This window comes from Neolamprologus multifasciatus, chromosome 12 (assembly GCF_963576455.1).
Source record: "Neolamprologus multifasciatus chromosome 12, fNeoMul1.2, whole genome shotgun sequence".
Lineage (NCBI taxonomy): Eukaryota > Metazoa > Chordata > Actinopteri > Cichliformes > Cichlidae > Neolamprologus > Neolamprologus multifasciatus.
In genome coordinates, this window is record NC_140450.1 from 2,629,844 (window position 1) to 2,645,484 (window position 15,641).

Genomic DNA, 15,641 nt, shown 5'->3' on the forward strand with positions numbered 1-15,641 from the left:
TTCTGGGCTATATTCTCAGCAGCATATTAAACATATCAGGTCCCCATAAGGAGAATCATGTGCTAACGGCTGTCTAAATGACTCGGGTAAAGTTTGTAGCATGCCTGCTTGTTGTTTTTGTCTGCTTCCACTTGTCTTTGCACTAGGATGATGTCGGAGTAAATGTGCAGTCATATTCGTTGTGTTCCCACTAGTGCTGTCAGCGTTAATCTGAAATGACGTTAACGCCACAACACGGCAAATCTCCGTTAACGAGCTACCGCGGATCGCCCCGTGCGTGGGGCTGGACGGCAACACGTTAATGAGCTAACTGCGCTAACGGACTAGTTCCCACCCATGTAATTGAGCATTGCTGGCACATCCAACATACTGTTTTACTTTTGTCCATGACGTGCTTACCTTCAGGGTCATAGGTCACATGAAAACCAAAATAGTTCCAAACGCCAGATATGAATGAGGGTGGGGGAGGTTCAATTTGCCATGTTGCAACGAGTTTAGCTTCTGTCTCGCTAGCTTGTGCTGCGCTCAGTGAATCTGCGTTCGACTACTCCGCCTAGGCTGCACTGTCGAGCGCAGATCCACTGAGCGCTCAACACAGACAGCACCGTCAGAAGAAAAGTTGATAAAATAAATTAAAAATGTTGTATTGTTCGATACATATGCGTACTGAACCGAAAGCACCGTATCGAACGGTTCAATATCGATACGAGTGTTGTTGCACCCCTAATAGAAACGTACAAATACTAACGATCTGTAGCCCATCAAACCACATCGATACAGAGAGTGGTTTCTAGAAGGTTTTGAGTAGCGACGTTTCACAGATTTCAGTTACACAGGATGTATAACATGCTATAACCTTGGAGGTTCCCCGTTGTTCCTTTTTCTGCTCCAGATATGTTTATTAATTACTGTCGTCACTGAACTATATGTTTCTATTCTTTGGCTTATTTTGCTGTTTCAGGTCTAATCTGGAGCGAGAGCTGAGAAAAGGTCGCGATCGAAAGAGCGAGCATCACCTCGGTGCCTCCTCGGTACCTCAGTCCAGCACTCCGCGGACCGACAGGAGACAACCAGAGGATGTACCAACAGTACGTGGATTCTCACATTAACGATATGTCCGACGAACAGCTGTCAGCTGTACTTTGGTGGCTTATGACTGTGTTTCTAACAGCAACTCCCAGAATCCCCGTCAGTGAAGGAGAAAGACCAATTGCAGAGTAGCCCGGAGGACAAAACCAGCCTGTAGGTATCTCAGAGTTTCAGAAAATAAAGTGAAATTTATGGAAAAATAATTCACTTTTTTATGTCCCGTCTTTAACTTTGAAGGTCCCTGTCGCACCACGAGGATGAGCAGGTGAGATTTGACTTTTTAAAGTTTGGCCTTTTGATAAGTGGATGCAGAAGCAGTCAGCATGTACTGATGGCAGTGTGTCTTTGCACTTATGCATTTATTTCTTTTTGTTGTTCTTGCTCAGGAGTCGTTCTTAGAGATCAGCGAGCCTTCCATGTGTACGATGTGTGAGCAGGCCGACTCCCTCCTCAGGACAAAGGTACAAATTACTGAGGATCATTTTGAACTTGAGTTATCGAGAATACTTTTCTGTTTGGCATTGAAAGTTTACAGCTTCTTTAAATAGTTGACTCCTGTTTTTCTTGGGTTGAACTTCCTAAAGCTGTTACGGTTCCAAAACTTATTTTCTGTATCAAAAAAAAATCAAACATGCAAATAGTCTCAAATCCTGATTGTGGGGGATCCATTCCCATCTCATCAATCTGACCACAGGAGGTGGAACTCCTCTTGTCCCCACACTTTTTAAGGACAGCCCACATCAAAGATCAGCACGATCATCTCAAAGGGCAAAGCGATTGTTAAGACTCACAGAGCATTTTGGATTTGATTGGCCGGTTCTGGCCCTCAGGGTGTGTGCTGAATGGGGAGAAGCTAACGTGAACTGCACCAAAGCCCAGTATGAGATGAATATGATCTGTGAGTCATGCAAAGCTACTCTCATGGAACCAAAAAGTACAAATAAGGCGCTGTAAATGGAATGGGTGGAGAACTCGTGTCCCCAGCTGTGGTTTTCTTCTTCTCTGCAGAAACAGTGTAAGAACTGCAGCGGCGTTTTCTGTGAGAGCTGCGTGTCCAAAGAGCTGCCTTTACCTTCCTCCATTCTCCCAGAGACGGTCTGCACCGCCTGCTACTCGCTGTTACTCCAACAATACGCTTCATCGCCAACATGAACCCACAATCATCACACACAGCAGAGACGCTCGAGTACAAAACTGGTACCTAAAAACCAAAAAATCCCAACTTCCTGAGACATCCTAAGAATCACGGGGTCTGTGAGATATATCAGTCGTGTGTGTGCGTGCGTGTGTAGGGTTTCCTTAAAATAAAAACAGCTGACGCCATTTATCTTCCATTTCTGGTTCGTGATTTAGGCTTCTGTCGGCACTTTTAAGCTAGACTTGCTCTCCCTCACATGGCTGGATTTAAACAAATAAATAAAAGAATCGTCTCATTTATGGACACTAAGTGATGAAAAGTTTAACTGACATATTTTTATCCCCAGTGTTAAAAGATAAAAAAGGAAAAACTGGAATTCGAGGCTGATTCAGAGATCAGGATACGGAGTTACTCGTACCTTTATGCACTTTTGTGATTAAACTGGCGTCACATTCAGGGAAAACCCTGACGAAATCGGTCAAAATGACCAAATGCTGTCATGTTATGTGTCATTACTTCCTTAAAGACTGTTTTTAAAAATAAAAAATAAAATAAAAATTCATGCAATATATATAAAAAAAGTTAGTGTTTATTTCCAGAGTGGATTCTGGGAATTATAAACTGGAATGAAAAATCAGATCACCAAAAATCCACAACGATGACGTTTCTAAGTGAGACAGTTATGATTATTCCCTGCTTTCAGATATAAAAGATGAAAACGCTGATATCTATTTTGTCTCTATTTGCTTAAATATGACTGTTAGAGTATTAGCATAAATAACCAAATTCACCATAAGAGGTCAACATGCCAATTTGAGTTTCCAGTGTTGTGCTGGAAACTTGGACATTGATTCAAAGTCATTCACAATAAAAATCAAATTCTTCATCTTTGGAACTATTTTAGAAGCTGAGTTTGTCTCTCGTCTTAATATTGGTAAAGCTTTAAAAATGGAGACCAATTTAAAGCTGTGCATGGAGACTCAACTTCAACAAGCAAGTCAGTGAAAACAGGAAGATCAGAGTTTTGATCGAAGGTTTGCACGTTTCAGTCCCGGTGCTGTTCAGGAACAGCTGCTCCCGTCAGCGCGGTGTTTCATTTTTGCAACGCTGTGTTAGTCGGCACTTTTCCTGAGCTGTTTTGATCTTGTTTCCCTTCTTCATGCTAAGCTCAGCTGGTTTCATGTAATGAGAAATAATAAATGTATTTTGCAAATGATCACCTGATTCTTAAGTTCAAAGCTGCTTTTTCTTTCCTGCTGTTGTGTATTAGAAGTGTCATTAACAAAAAGGCTTAAAATCAGTCATTTAGCATGAAGTCACATCTGAGTCTGGTGTGTTTTAAACTGTAGCAGGTGAATTTTTAGACTGAAGGCTTTTTGCTCTGGATAAACTGAATGTGTTTCAGCACTTTTGATGCACGGCTCTGTCTGGCTGAGGTAAAGTGAAGACAGGTTTATAACTTATGTTCTTTCTTATGTTGATTAAAAACTAAATCTTTATTTTTGTGGCTGATGATGATTAACAGGTGAAGTGAAACAGCTTCTTGGCTTACAATAAACATGAGCATTTACAAGTGTTCGCCTCTCTTTCATTTTAAAGTGGAGATGCAAACCTCCAGAATAAAATCAAAAAAGCATCACAGGAATATTACATTTGATTAAATAAAGACGGACTGGTTTGTCTTTGACACCAGGAATGTTTATTCGATGTCCACGTCAGGCTGGAAAATAAATACGGGAATCCTGTGTGTCAACGTTCACCTGCAGGAGAGGGAAAAACAAAACGCGCTCAGTCAAGGCAGCTCAAGTTTTTCTCTGTCCATGAATCAGAAACAAGAAGGGGGAAGGATCGTTGTACGGACCTCAGAGCAGTTTGTCTACGACACAACAAATACATTTGCATCCTTTCCTCTCCGAGACTTTGAGACCAAATATTTTCTCTGTTGGACTCTAGTAATTACTGGTTTACACAAATAGGGCCACTCCACTGTCTTATGCATAACTTGGTCTCTTTTAAAACTAAATTAACTGATGGTAGATGTTTCCTACCTGCCGTCACCGTCTGCAACAGAGTTGAGAAATAACTCGATGTATCGCTCGCCTGAAAGAGAAGAACCAAACAAAGTCAATATGCCACCGATCAGTAAGCAGCAAAGACACGCTTTAGACATTTAGACAAATATTATCTGGATCATAGAAAAATATATAAAGAGCAGAGAAGACTCAAATTATTCTTGTTTTTCTGATTTACGACATTATCACAGACATTCAGGAGAGAGAAGGTTAAAAATGAAAATCTGTTCTTTTAAATGCATCCCTATAACATCTGGGGCTAAGTTTGGCATAATTATTCAATAAACAATATACTCCCACGGTGGATCATGAATTAATTTCATGAGTCTCCTCAACAGTCGCACAACAAGTTTGCATTTATAATATTAGGATTTGTTTTATGACCCAAAAACCTGCAAGTTCAGAGCAGCTCTGAGCTCTGACTTGAACTCTTTCCTCCACAAAGACGACAAACCTGCAATACAAGCGTGTCAGAATAAAAAGCCTGACAACATGAAGCCCACACAGAAACACTGACAACACAACAGCAGCGACGATGATGCTGGCAGTTTAATGTGGAGGCGGAGTCTGTTTACACACTGCGAGGAGCAAAGAGGCGGAGCTCACAGCAGCTGTTCCTGTGGCCACCATTGAAGGAGTCTTTCATCAAAGCAGCTGATCAGCAAACGCCAACGTGAGGAAAAAGCGAAGTTCGAAGCTGCTCCGTGCACCGCCGTTTGTTTTACACGGGGTGAGTCTAAAGGGGGGATTGGGGTGTACTAGACCACATTAATTTCAATACTTTCGTAACATTTTTCATATTGAAAGAGAAACAATATCAAATACTGTGTTAATTAATTATTGTAATATTTAAAAATGTAAAAAAAGCTTTTTTCACAATCCCATAAAAATGCAGAGGGCCATTAAACTCGCTGACCTGAGGGTTGTTGGTTTGGACGCTGCATTATTGTTAACCCTTTAAAGCTGGTCAGAGCGGCACGCTCCGTTTTGCGTAACTATTTTTAAATCCCGGTAGCTCTGCAACCACGTGAGCTAGCGCAATAATTGTTTTTGCATATGAAACCGGAGGAGTTGTACTTACATCTTATGCCATCAGCTTGTCCTCGGTCACAGTTTCCTTCCACATATAACTTTGCAAAAACTGCATAAAAAGCACTTGCAGCAACAAAAACATAATATTCCAGAAACACGCTTTGCCGATCCGATCAGCTGTTTGTAACACTTCCTACGTTGGAATAGACGTCAGCGCGAACTTTTGCATGTCCGCCATGACCTGCCCGAAACCGGAAGTGACGTCATTTTCGCGGAAATGTAGTTTTTACCATCAGGGCCTCGTGAGCCTATACTGGTGTTTTTAAAAGTTATGTTTGACTTTATGACTTTCTGTGTCGTTTCTGGGATGCTTAGGACTCATATTGCACTGCTGGAAATAGTTTATTTTGATGCATATGCTGCTTTTTTTTGCAAATTTGCATTATAATATTTATTTTTGTTTTTCCTGCAGTTTATAAAAATTGGTGTATTTCAAAAATAAAACTATGAAGACACTCAAAATAAATTTCCTGTGGTGGGAAACTATTTTGTGCAACTTTTTTGTATTTACACTTTTGAGGGATAAGCCTCTTAAATTTCTCTAACTAGAAATATATGTTAAAAAAACAAAAACGATTTTCAATTTTTTTGTAGTTTATTGCACTTTTTTGCAATTTATGTAATTTCTATGCACTTAATGCAAACATATTATTAAAATTTAGGATGTAATGGTTGTATTGATGTATAGCAACTTGAAATGCTCCCAAAAATGGCTCCACAGCATGTAAACATATAATATAAGCTCTGGTGGACTTGGTTCTATGGTAGGTCTTAAAAGGTTAATATAACATTGTTTTCAGCAGTACAAAAACTTGCCTCCTATTAACGTCAGAAAGTTTTCCAAGAAGACGGAGTAAAGATAATGTTTTTATGCCTTAGTTGCATCTATATCTTATTTTATTCAAGTTTGACATTTGACTCGAGATCATTTCCATAGTTTTGCATTTAAAAACGTTTTAATTTAATTTTAATACGAGGCGTACGATCAAAGAGTTTATTTCGGGGTTTTGACAGATGTTGTATGCAGTTAAACTTTAAAACATTCAAGTTTCTAAAATGGAAATCAATGAGAAGTTCATTCTGAACTCATCTTTTGAAAATGTATTATTGCTCATTTATAAGACAAAAGTATTTCTTATCCGATTACTCGATTAGTCGATAAATTACTTGATTACTAAAACAATCGACAGCTGCTGCCCTGGTAAAGAGTTGAACTAAAAGCAAAAATAAACAACGCTGTGAAAAGCTCACCAACGTTCATCCTGTCTTTGGACATGGCGGCCACGGCGTCTCTGTGGCAGTGGAAGTAAACGTCCGCCTCTCCGCTCGGCCTGCCGTCGGGACCGCATTCGATCAGGATCTTACACACGGCCAGAGGATAGAAGAACTGCGAGAGAGAAACACCGACACGTGAAATCACCAAACTCAGCTTCATTGTCTCAACACGTGAACAGCTTTACCTTCACTACGTCTTCCCCAGAAGCCTGGAAAGGAAGTCCCCGCACGTGGATGTAGTGTAGCGGTATGGTGGAGCTCTGAAGGTGAAGTGACGGAGGAGGCGAAGCAGGTGATCTGTTTTCAGGGGCTAAAACAGGACCCATTACACCGCTGTCTGTTAACCAGGCTCATGTATCATTTGGGCTTGAACTTCCATAAATGGCTGAAACATCATAAAATATTCTCTGGAGCTATTAAAGCTTGAAATGTCTGAAGGTTCTCAGTCATCCAGGTCATCGTAGTCTAAGGAGCTTGCAAAGAAAAGCGTCTGGACTTCTTTAAGTTGCTTGAAGACGTTTCACCTCTCATCCGAGAAGCCCAGGATGTGAGTGGGTGTTAAGGCGTCTTCCCAGACGCCTTAACGCCCACTCACATCCTGGGCCATCTGACCTCAGGAATTCACATGATAAGGTGGGGCCAGGTTTCACAATGAACTCACCTGAAACTCTGGCTGATTGGGACCCACACCCAGTTCCACACCTTGGCTCAGGCGATTAGAGGATCATCAGGGGGTCCTTTTGTCCCTCTGTGGGGGGAAACTCCCACTAGTTTTAAATCTGGGACTCTCCACCATTTGACCTTAGAACTGAAGAAGCTTCTCGGATGAAGGTGAAACGTCTTCAAGTAACTTAAAGAAGTCCAGACGCTTTTCTTTGCAAGCTCCTTTGACTAAAGCTTGAAATTATCAGGGTAGCATAATCAGTCAGAGCATGCCAGAGGGACGGGCCACTACCAGCACCTGTTGCACGGTATTGAACCCATAGGGGGCGCCAACTGTGTTGTATATGTCAGGTCATTTAAATGCTTTCTACCCTGTAAAGAACAAGAAAGTCTTTTTTAAAATATGGTTTATAACATTGAATTGGCACGTGTAAGAGTGTCCACATGAAGAGTTTTTACCCCTCTCTGTGTTACCTGTTCGTTACATCCTAAACTTGTCTTGTCACATCTTAAGTGTAATTTATTTTCCCATAAATGTATCCGTCTACTGCAGGGGTGGGCATTTCCAGGCCTTGAGGGGCCGGTGTCCTGCAGGTTTTAGATCTCACCTTGAGTCAACACAACTGAATCACATGATTAGTTCGTTACCAGGCCTCTGGAGACATGTTGAAGAGCTAATTTAGCCATTTAAATCAGCTGTGTTGGTTCAAGGACACATCTAAAACCTGCAGGGACACCGGCCCTCGAGGCCTGGAGTTGCCCACCCCTGGTCTACCAAATGCCGACTGATCGACAAGTAGGCTGGAATTGGGAAAGGAGCTAGAGCAGAGTTGACTGGGAAACACTGGTCAAACTAACACGTGTACACAGCCGGACGTATTTCCAGAACCATAAAAAACGCTTCCCAGCAGAGATTTGAGGAGAGGATGTGAGGCGAGAGGGTGTTTGACTAAATGAGACACCGAAGCCTTTGAGCCTCTTTTCAAAACAATGTTAAACACGATATTTTGCAGAGCCACATCACAAATGTTTTGTTGGAGCCACTCCTGCTGTGCTTCTTTTTATTTGTTTTATGTTTATATTCATATTTTAAGTGTAAGATTTGCACGTTTTTCCAATTCCAATTAAAATTCCTCACCACTCCTCCCGTCCACTGACTCAGGCCTGGACTGAGACGGAAATGGACTCGTTCTCCTCCTCCAGGTCGAGTGAATCTCATCTCTTTTGCTGGGAAACACCTCGATGTATCTGCACATATGAGAAACAGCACACGAAGCAACAAACATGACGAAAAATAAAAGTTGGTCACCAGAGAAACATCCAGGTGAGTTCGAGAGTCGGCGAAGCTTCCTACCTGCTCCCTATGATCTCTCGGTCTCTCTGCAGCGCTTCATCGGCTGCTTCCTGAGACGTGAACTGCACATAAGCCACTCCAGACTTTCTTCCCCTGGAGTCTGTGACCATGGTGATCCCGTTCGCCATTATCTCCAAACCTGTGAAATACAGCTTGTTAAGATAAAGTAGTTATAATTCTTTTCCCCTTTTCAAAAGGCTCAGTGCCAGTTTTCTAACTGACAGTAAGTGATAACATTTATTTAGCCACAGACGCTGAGAATTTTACTTTAGTTTTCTTGTCTTCAGACTAATAAGAAACCAAAATCATTACCAAGCTCTACTTATATTCAATAGCTAACGTTTATTTGGGTTTTTTTGCAACTAAATCTACTGAGTTTGCACTGAAAAGAGTCCCATACTGTAGCAACACAGTGTACCTGAAAAGAAGTGGACAATGTCATCCTCAGTGCAAGTGAAGGGGAGCCCTCTGAGCAGCACCACGCCATCAGCTCCTAGAGGCTGGATGGCTTTCTTCAGGATGGCTTCAGCGTCACCGTTTGTCACTTCATACACTGAGACAGGAGAACGTGTCCTTATGAGTTAAGCCAACATGACTGTTCTTATTTATTATAAATAAATTGTATGCTGTCAGGAACCTGAAACTGAACTGAGTTTTCCTTCAAACCATCAGTCTTTGTCAAGGACTTCCTGTTTGGAACAAACCTTCAACGTATCGTGGGCCGAGGTACTGCCGGTGCTTCTCCAGTGCTTTGCTGACGTCCTCCTCGTGCTCCATCTCGATGAAGGCTCGTCCTGACGGCCTCCCCAGCCTGTCCAAAGTCAAGTGGATGCCTTTCACCCCATCACGTATCCTACACTCTGGTTAATGGTAAACCCAAAAAATAATAATCTCATTTAATTTATTCATATACTGTGTAGTTACAAAGTAAAGGCCACTCCTCAGACTCCCACCTGAGAAGAACTGCAGAAGGTCCTGAGTGGTGCAGGACCATGGGAGACCTTTCACCTGCACGATGTAAACCTCCCTGGTCTCTGGTTCTGATTCAGGATGATAGGCCGGCAGAGGTGGGTAGTCATCCTCATAGGTTCCTCCTGTCTGGAAGATGTAGAGTCAATTAAATCAATATATCAGTGTGAAATGTAAACGATCATACATGCTTTCAATTCATCACACCTTGATTACTGTAACTCAATATTCCTGATTCGGAGTTTAAGATTTTCATGCTTTGATGCGTTGCTGTATTAGTGAACTACGCCAACCTTTAACAGCTGCTAAGGACAAATGGAGATTGTGCTGTGCAGGCTTGTTTTATCCACTGATACAATTTTAACTGTATGTGATTTTATATTGTAAAGGACTTTGTGACTTCTGTATTTGCGTCTTTCTGGTCACTGCTAGGTTAGGAAAGAGATGCTGCAGTGAAAAAAAACATTAAAGGAACATTTTTGAGAAAGAAACAGTGGAGAAAGAAACAGTGGTGGTAGACGTCACTTGGATGAGTGACAAAACGTTTCTCCCACTGAAAACTCTACGTTAAGATGACCAGAATCAGTCTTTTGGGGTTCTGTACATACAGTTGTTATACCCCCTTTTAGTGAAAGGGAAATGAAAGTTAATGCTTCAGGATAGCTGCCCAAATAAGTGCCTGGATGTGTTTCAAGGACAAAGACATGCTGCTAGAAGGACCATGTAGTCGTCAATTCAAGTTGATGCTGCTCTTCAGTAACACCTGTCAAATCCCACAATTATAGCAGCTTTATAGTGACTAGCAGTCGGAAAGCAGCCACGATAGCTCAAGTAGAATAATTGTATGTACTGTAGAAGGCAGGTGGTAAACCTCAGAACCAGCTCAGGTCAACTGACCATAGCCAGACCACAGAGAAATAGCTCACATTAGAAATAACTTATTCTTTTTTTCTGAGAGTCATTTCCTCCACTGCATTCCTACGCCAGAACTAAGGAACCCTCACACTAGCCCCTGCCAAAGTGGGTTTGGTACAAGTGCTTTCCTTTACATGAACAGGGATATTTCTGTCCTGGAGTTTCGCATATAAGCACGAATTTAAGTGTCTGATGCTCCCCAACCAAAACATACGCCCGTGGCGTTAATAAACTCTTCTAGAAGCATCTTCAGAGCAGTTTTAAAGTATCTTCTCGGTCTTTAACCGTCTCTAGTTGCCTCTGTGACCCAAACACATGCTAAACCATGCGGGGCTGCTCTGAGACTAACCTTAGTACAGAAGCGGCTCCGGCTGCTTCTAACTGCGGGCTGCAGCTCGCACAGTCTCTGGAGACAGGCTGTCCGGGCCGCCGAAGTCAAAGTTCGCTGCTGAGTGAAGCCGCACATGCGTGAAGCTGTCGGTACCGTTAGCTGTCTGACTGCGACACACCGCCGCAGTAAAAACCACAGAGATTTACCGCTGCAGGACATCGTAGCCGAACCAAGCCGGAAGTCAGGTCAATAACAGACAGTCTGTTCTGCAAAAGAAATGAGACGCCCGAACGGTGTGAGATCGGGTTTCTCTTAATGTGGTCGGTTAGCTTAGCTAGCTACCGGCTTAGCATCACGATAACCTGTAAATGAACATACTCACGTGGGTCGGTGACAGTCAAGGACAGCGCTCGAGAACGTGAAACTGATAGTTAACAGTTTCACATTCTCAATATCCGGTTTGGATTTTCACAATAAAGGTCTATTTCAAGGGCAGGACGCTGCTCTTTCGACAGCTTTGGTTTACTTTTTCTTAGTTTCAATATGGTATCTGACAGGAGAACCTTCTTTTAGAAATCACAGTAGAAATTACGACATGAATGCAGCTTTTCAGAAAGCAGTTGACTTGGCCATGTGGACATCTCAAGTCTTTATTTTATTATTTGTGTTAGTGGATTTTATAAGTATAATAACCTGGCTAATAACTGTTACAACTGTTGTTGTGTTTTTATTATTTTTATTTTTTTCAAAATGTAATTTTTTTTTAAATTAAATGTTATTCATATAGCACTAATGCACAACGAAATCACCTTAAAGCACTTCACGCTTTAAGTTAATGACGTTACAATAATAGAGAGAAACAACCATAAATCCCCCCTATTAGCAATACTTGGTGAAGGTGGGGAGGATATGCTTTATCAGGAAGAAAACTCTGGCAGAACCAGGTTTTGGTCAGTTGTGATGCAGCAGTAAAAATTTAAAATAATATTTGTCATCATTCATGACTGAATTATAGAAAAACAAGTGCAAGGGATGATTAACATATTAGTAAGACCTGGTTAGGAGATGGTGGCACAACTGAGTGGCAGAGTTGAAAATGCTCAAGTCAAATAATCTAGAGACCACAGAGGAGATTCAGGGATGTAGTGAGAACATGCAGGGGGCTGGCGTCACACAGAGGAGGATGCCAAAGAGAGGATGAGATGGAGGGGAGTGATCCACTGTCGTGTCCCCTAAAGGGAGCAGCCCAGATAAGAAGAACAAAACATCCTTGATAATTAAGCAGATATGATATCTTTTAAATGTTCAATTACTTGCTTATGTATGTATTTATTTATTTAACTTTATTTTTAGATTCTTTCACATGGATTGGTTGTGATGGGTGCAAACTGCTAAAGACTGTGTGACAACAGATTCATCAGTAGTTATACGAATGTGCCACAAAAAGAGAAGCTGAATTTTTCACATTTATATTTGTCATTATACATGAATATTGCTGTGGTTATTTAAAGACAGTTCATTTCCGCCTTAGATATTAAATACGAGTTTGTTGATCAGAGAAGCAGACTGGGCTTCTTTTGTTTTAGTGGGCCAAAATGGACGGGATGTTATTGTGAACTACTGCAAACTTGATCTTTAGCAACTTCTGCCTTGCAGCGCTTCCTCTCTCACATAGTATTTAACCCACACTGCCATCTAGAGGTGTGGGTCGGTGTGGGTATTATGAAGGGCCTCATTCACGAGTATGTGCGTAAAAATCTCACTCTGTGGAGATAATGAGGAAGTAGTGGTTAGTCGTGGTTTTTGGTATTTTCATATCTTCTAAACAATCTGCTTCGAACCTTCTGTCGTTCAGCGCTTCTTCTTTTTTTAATGTAAAGGTTTTCATTCTTTTCTCTCACTTCTTTTTCATTTAGTTATTTATGCTTTAAAGGTTTGTCTAAATAAGTTAAACAATTACAAACCAGAGGGAACTAAAGCTATCAGCATAATGTAAAGAAACCCTATGACTTTATGCTCAAAGCATCAGTGTACTGTGTGGAAGAGATGCTAGCTGAAGCTGAATTATAACTGAGCTACCTGAGCTGCACTTTTGCATAATACAATCTGCTACCACCAGGTGGCGCAGTGTGTCAATGTAACATTATTTAAGCAGGTAAGTCATTGAGTGCTCACTCATTTAAAAGGTAAAAGAAAGCGGCTCATTTTTAAAGCACATGACAACTTCCTTTTTTAAGGTGCCCCCCTATGGTGCAACATTTAATGAAATTCTGCAGATGGAAAGTATTATATGCAAAATAAAAGCGTTTATAACCTTCCAAAATTAACCAGTGGCATCAACAAAATGTGTAGAAGCTGCGTCATTGATATTAAATCCGCTTTTCTTTCTTTAGAGATCGAATAAGTTTTTATGTTATATTTATGTTATAATAAATGAATTCTAAGACTTCATCATCATCATTTTTATAGGTAACTTTGATGTGAAAATTCCTAATTTTATAATCTATTTTAAAATAGCTAAGAAGGTGATAATTTTCTTTTTTATGTAAAAACCTGAAATAAAAGGGTCTCTACATGTAGACAAGGCTGCATATGAAATAATGTATAAGTTATTATACTTTATGTCCTTAAAACTTTACTGAATTTATTTAGAGCTCAGCATGCCGGATCAGATCATAATTTAGAAATATTGTGACATTGAGAAACACCGATTTCATCAGTTACAGAGAAAATTAGGACATGTAGATATGTCATTTCGTCACTTGACTACATTTTTGTCTTTCAATATCTCCACAACCAAAGTTATTTAGTTATTGAACAAACTTGCAAAGGTCGAATTCATACAGAGATAGATAGATAGATAGATAGAATTTTATTTTGAATATGCAAATATAACTGAAATAACAAGAGAAAAAACAAAAAACAAAACTTAACAAAGATCAAGTTTTCATGTATATATCTATCTCTACAGAATGTGTGTGCTCGAAAAGAAGTAGGATGCAGTTTAGTAGGATGAAGTTTACACTTCATGCATTTAAAGTAACTAATTTCATCGTGAAAATGTTACTTTGGGGTGTTTTTTCATGTTTTAAAAGAACATGTAATCTTGTTCTGCAGCTGCTAACAGGTAGATCAAAGCCAACATCAGAGTAGAGGTAAATAATAATAATAAAATAATATAATATAGTATATATAATATTACAATTGCATTTATAGCCCACTTGATAAAGTTCCAATTCACAAGAGCCCAGTTTCTTTTTTTAGTATTTGTAATGTTTCAAATGACGTAAATGTTATCTGAAGTCCGTTACAGCCTTTCTGTGGCAGAATAAAAATAAAGCTTTTTTTCTTTTAAAGTAAAATAAATAAATAAAGACCGGAGTCACGTGACCGCCTCCGTTGATGTCTTGCAGCAGCATCCTCTGCTGCGCGCTCCTGCCTGCGACAGCACAGCCGCGGTGTGGTCGCTCTGAACGCACGTTAACGGAAAGGAAAAAAAACACTCCACACGTCGGGAAGGCCTCCGCCACACTCTACACCCTGTTGCAGTCACAGCGGCGTCGGATATAAACACAGACACGCACGTTTTCTGATCCTAGTCGCTCTTTTTTTTACATTTAAAAGCCCTTTTAAAAGACAGTCCTCGTAATGGCGACAGCTGCGGTGTCTGCCCCAACTGGCAGCGGCCCGAGCCCCGGGCCGGGAACGGAGCTGGTCCGCGGGCAGGCCTTCGACGTCGGGCCTCGGTACAGCAACCTCTCCTACATCGGCGAAGGCGCCTACGGGATGGTGTGGTAAGTTGTAGCCGAAGTGTCTCGGGCTGACACTTTTGATTTTAGCCCGACGTAAACGGCGGCTAACCCGCATCTTTTCCGTTTCTAACTGTCATGTTTCGGCTGGCTAGCAAGCAACAGCGAGAAGCCGCTGTTGCTTAAAGGAAGACGGCAGTTAAATCCCAGACGGTGGTCGCTGACTTCATGGCATTATACTAGCCTGGAAGTGCATTTTATGTGGCTACTTTTAGCTGTTATCAATGCTGAACAGGGTGGACGGTATCTGAGGTATCGATCACTTCAGGCGGACAGAGGCGTTTCCAGGATTTGTTTTAAAGTGGGGTCCGCAGAAGGGGGCCCGCGGGGAATCAGAACATTTGATCAGAAATAAATGCAGAGTAGAAAAAGTCACTGGGTGTGATTTTTCATGCTCACGTGAAGCTCTGTGCACATGGAAAGTGATCGTGCTTAAAGGTTTAAGGCTGTTTTTACTAAATAGCTGTTTCGCAAAGAGATGGAAAAAAAACTGTTTAGATTCTTCACTCGGCTAAAGATCGTTATCCTGTTTAACTAGACAGATGCTGTAAACATGTTTTATATTCTTAAAGTTCCTAAAGTAAAAGGAAACTCATACATTACAATGTCACATCAATAATATGGATTCATTGTGTTTATCAGTTTAATATCGCAGCCATTAGCACTTAATTGTTTGTACTTTATGTGTACTAACACAGTGTCATTTACTGTTATAATTGTGGGGAAACCTAGGCTTTAAAATAACTGGATTGAATAACAATACTTGTACAAGTACTTAGACTCTTTAATCAAAAATGCTAATTCCACTTATTCCAGTGGACAGAAATACAAAAGTGTCTGCTTTAAAACAACCCTCAAGTCACTGAGACGACCCATTAGTGTCAGTTATGCTTCCCATTATCTTTATTTTAATATTTATATTTATGTTTGTCAC

At 40.8% G+C, this 15,641-nt stretch overlaps 3 protein-coding genes across 7 annotated transcripts in view; 2 read left to right on the forward strand and 1 right to left on the reverse strand.

The window, feature by feature from the left end:
• rufy3 (RUN and FYVE domain containing 3) overlaps nt 1-8,825 on the forward strand; it is a 26,689-nt gene extending 17,864 nt beyond the window's left edge. For all 3 annotated transcript variants that reach the window (XM_085180003.1, XM_085180001.1, XM_085180002.1), the window contains 5 exons: nt 962-1,088; nt 1,172-1,242; nt 1,327-1,354; nt 1,476-1,550; nt 2,098-8,825. In XM_085180003.1, the coding sequence (XP_085036129.1) occupies nt 962-1,088; nt 1,172-1,242; nt 1,327-1,354; nt 1,476-1,550; nt 2,098-2,241 (445 nt within the window). In that variant the 3' untranslated portion in view covers nt 2,242-8,825. The remainder of the gene's footprint in view (nt 1-961; nt 1,089-1,171; nt 1,243-1,326; nt 1,355-1,475; nt 1,551-2,097) is intronic.
• On the reverse strand, nt 3,904-11,383 carry grsf1 (G-rich RNA sequence binding factor 1). 3 transcript variants are annotated; one of them, XM_085180035.1, is made up of 11 exons: nt 11,281-11,383; nt 10,917-11,164; nt 9,637-9,781; nt 9,388-9,543; nt 9,102-9,236; nt 8,684-8,822; nt 8,468-8,577; nt 6,852-6,976; nt 6,643-6,778; nt 4,276-4,327; nt 3,904-3,987 (listed from the first exon to the last, which is right to left on the reverse strand). In XM_085180035.1, the coding sequence occupies exons 2-11, from the start codon at nt 11,115-11,117 to the stop codon at nt 3,984-3,986; spliced, it is 1,203 nt and encodes a 400-aa protein (XP_085036161.1). In that variant the 5' UTR covers nt 11,118-11,164; nt 11,281-11,383; the 3' UTR covers nt 3,904-3,983. The 3 variants fall into 3 exon arrangements, with proteins under 3 accessions (XP_085036161.1, XP_085036160.1, XP_085036162.1); XM_085180034.1 differs by lacking the exon at nt 11,281-11,383 and having other exon boundaries at nt 10,917-11,274; XM_085180036.1 differs by lacking the exons at nt 3,904-3,987; nt 11,281-11,383 and having other exon boundaries at nt 4,272-4,327; nt 10,917-11,274.
• A 2,938-nt stretch (nt 11,384-14,321) lies between these two features.
• The window catches only part of mapk1 (mitogen-activated protein kinase 1), a 39,052-nt gene continuing 37,732 nt past the window's right edge, over nt 14,322-15,641 (forward strand). Inside the window, exon 1 of the mRNA XM_085180039.1 lies at nt 14,322-14,692. Within this exon, the coding sequence (XP_085036165.1) occupies nt 14,547-14,692 (146 nt within the window). The 5' untranslated portion in view covers nt 14,322-14,546. The remainder of the gene's footprint in view (nt 14,693-15,641) is intronic.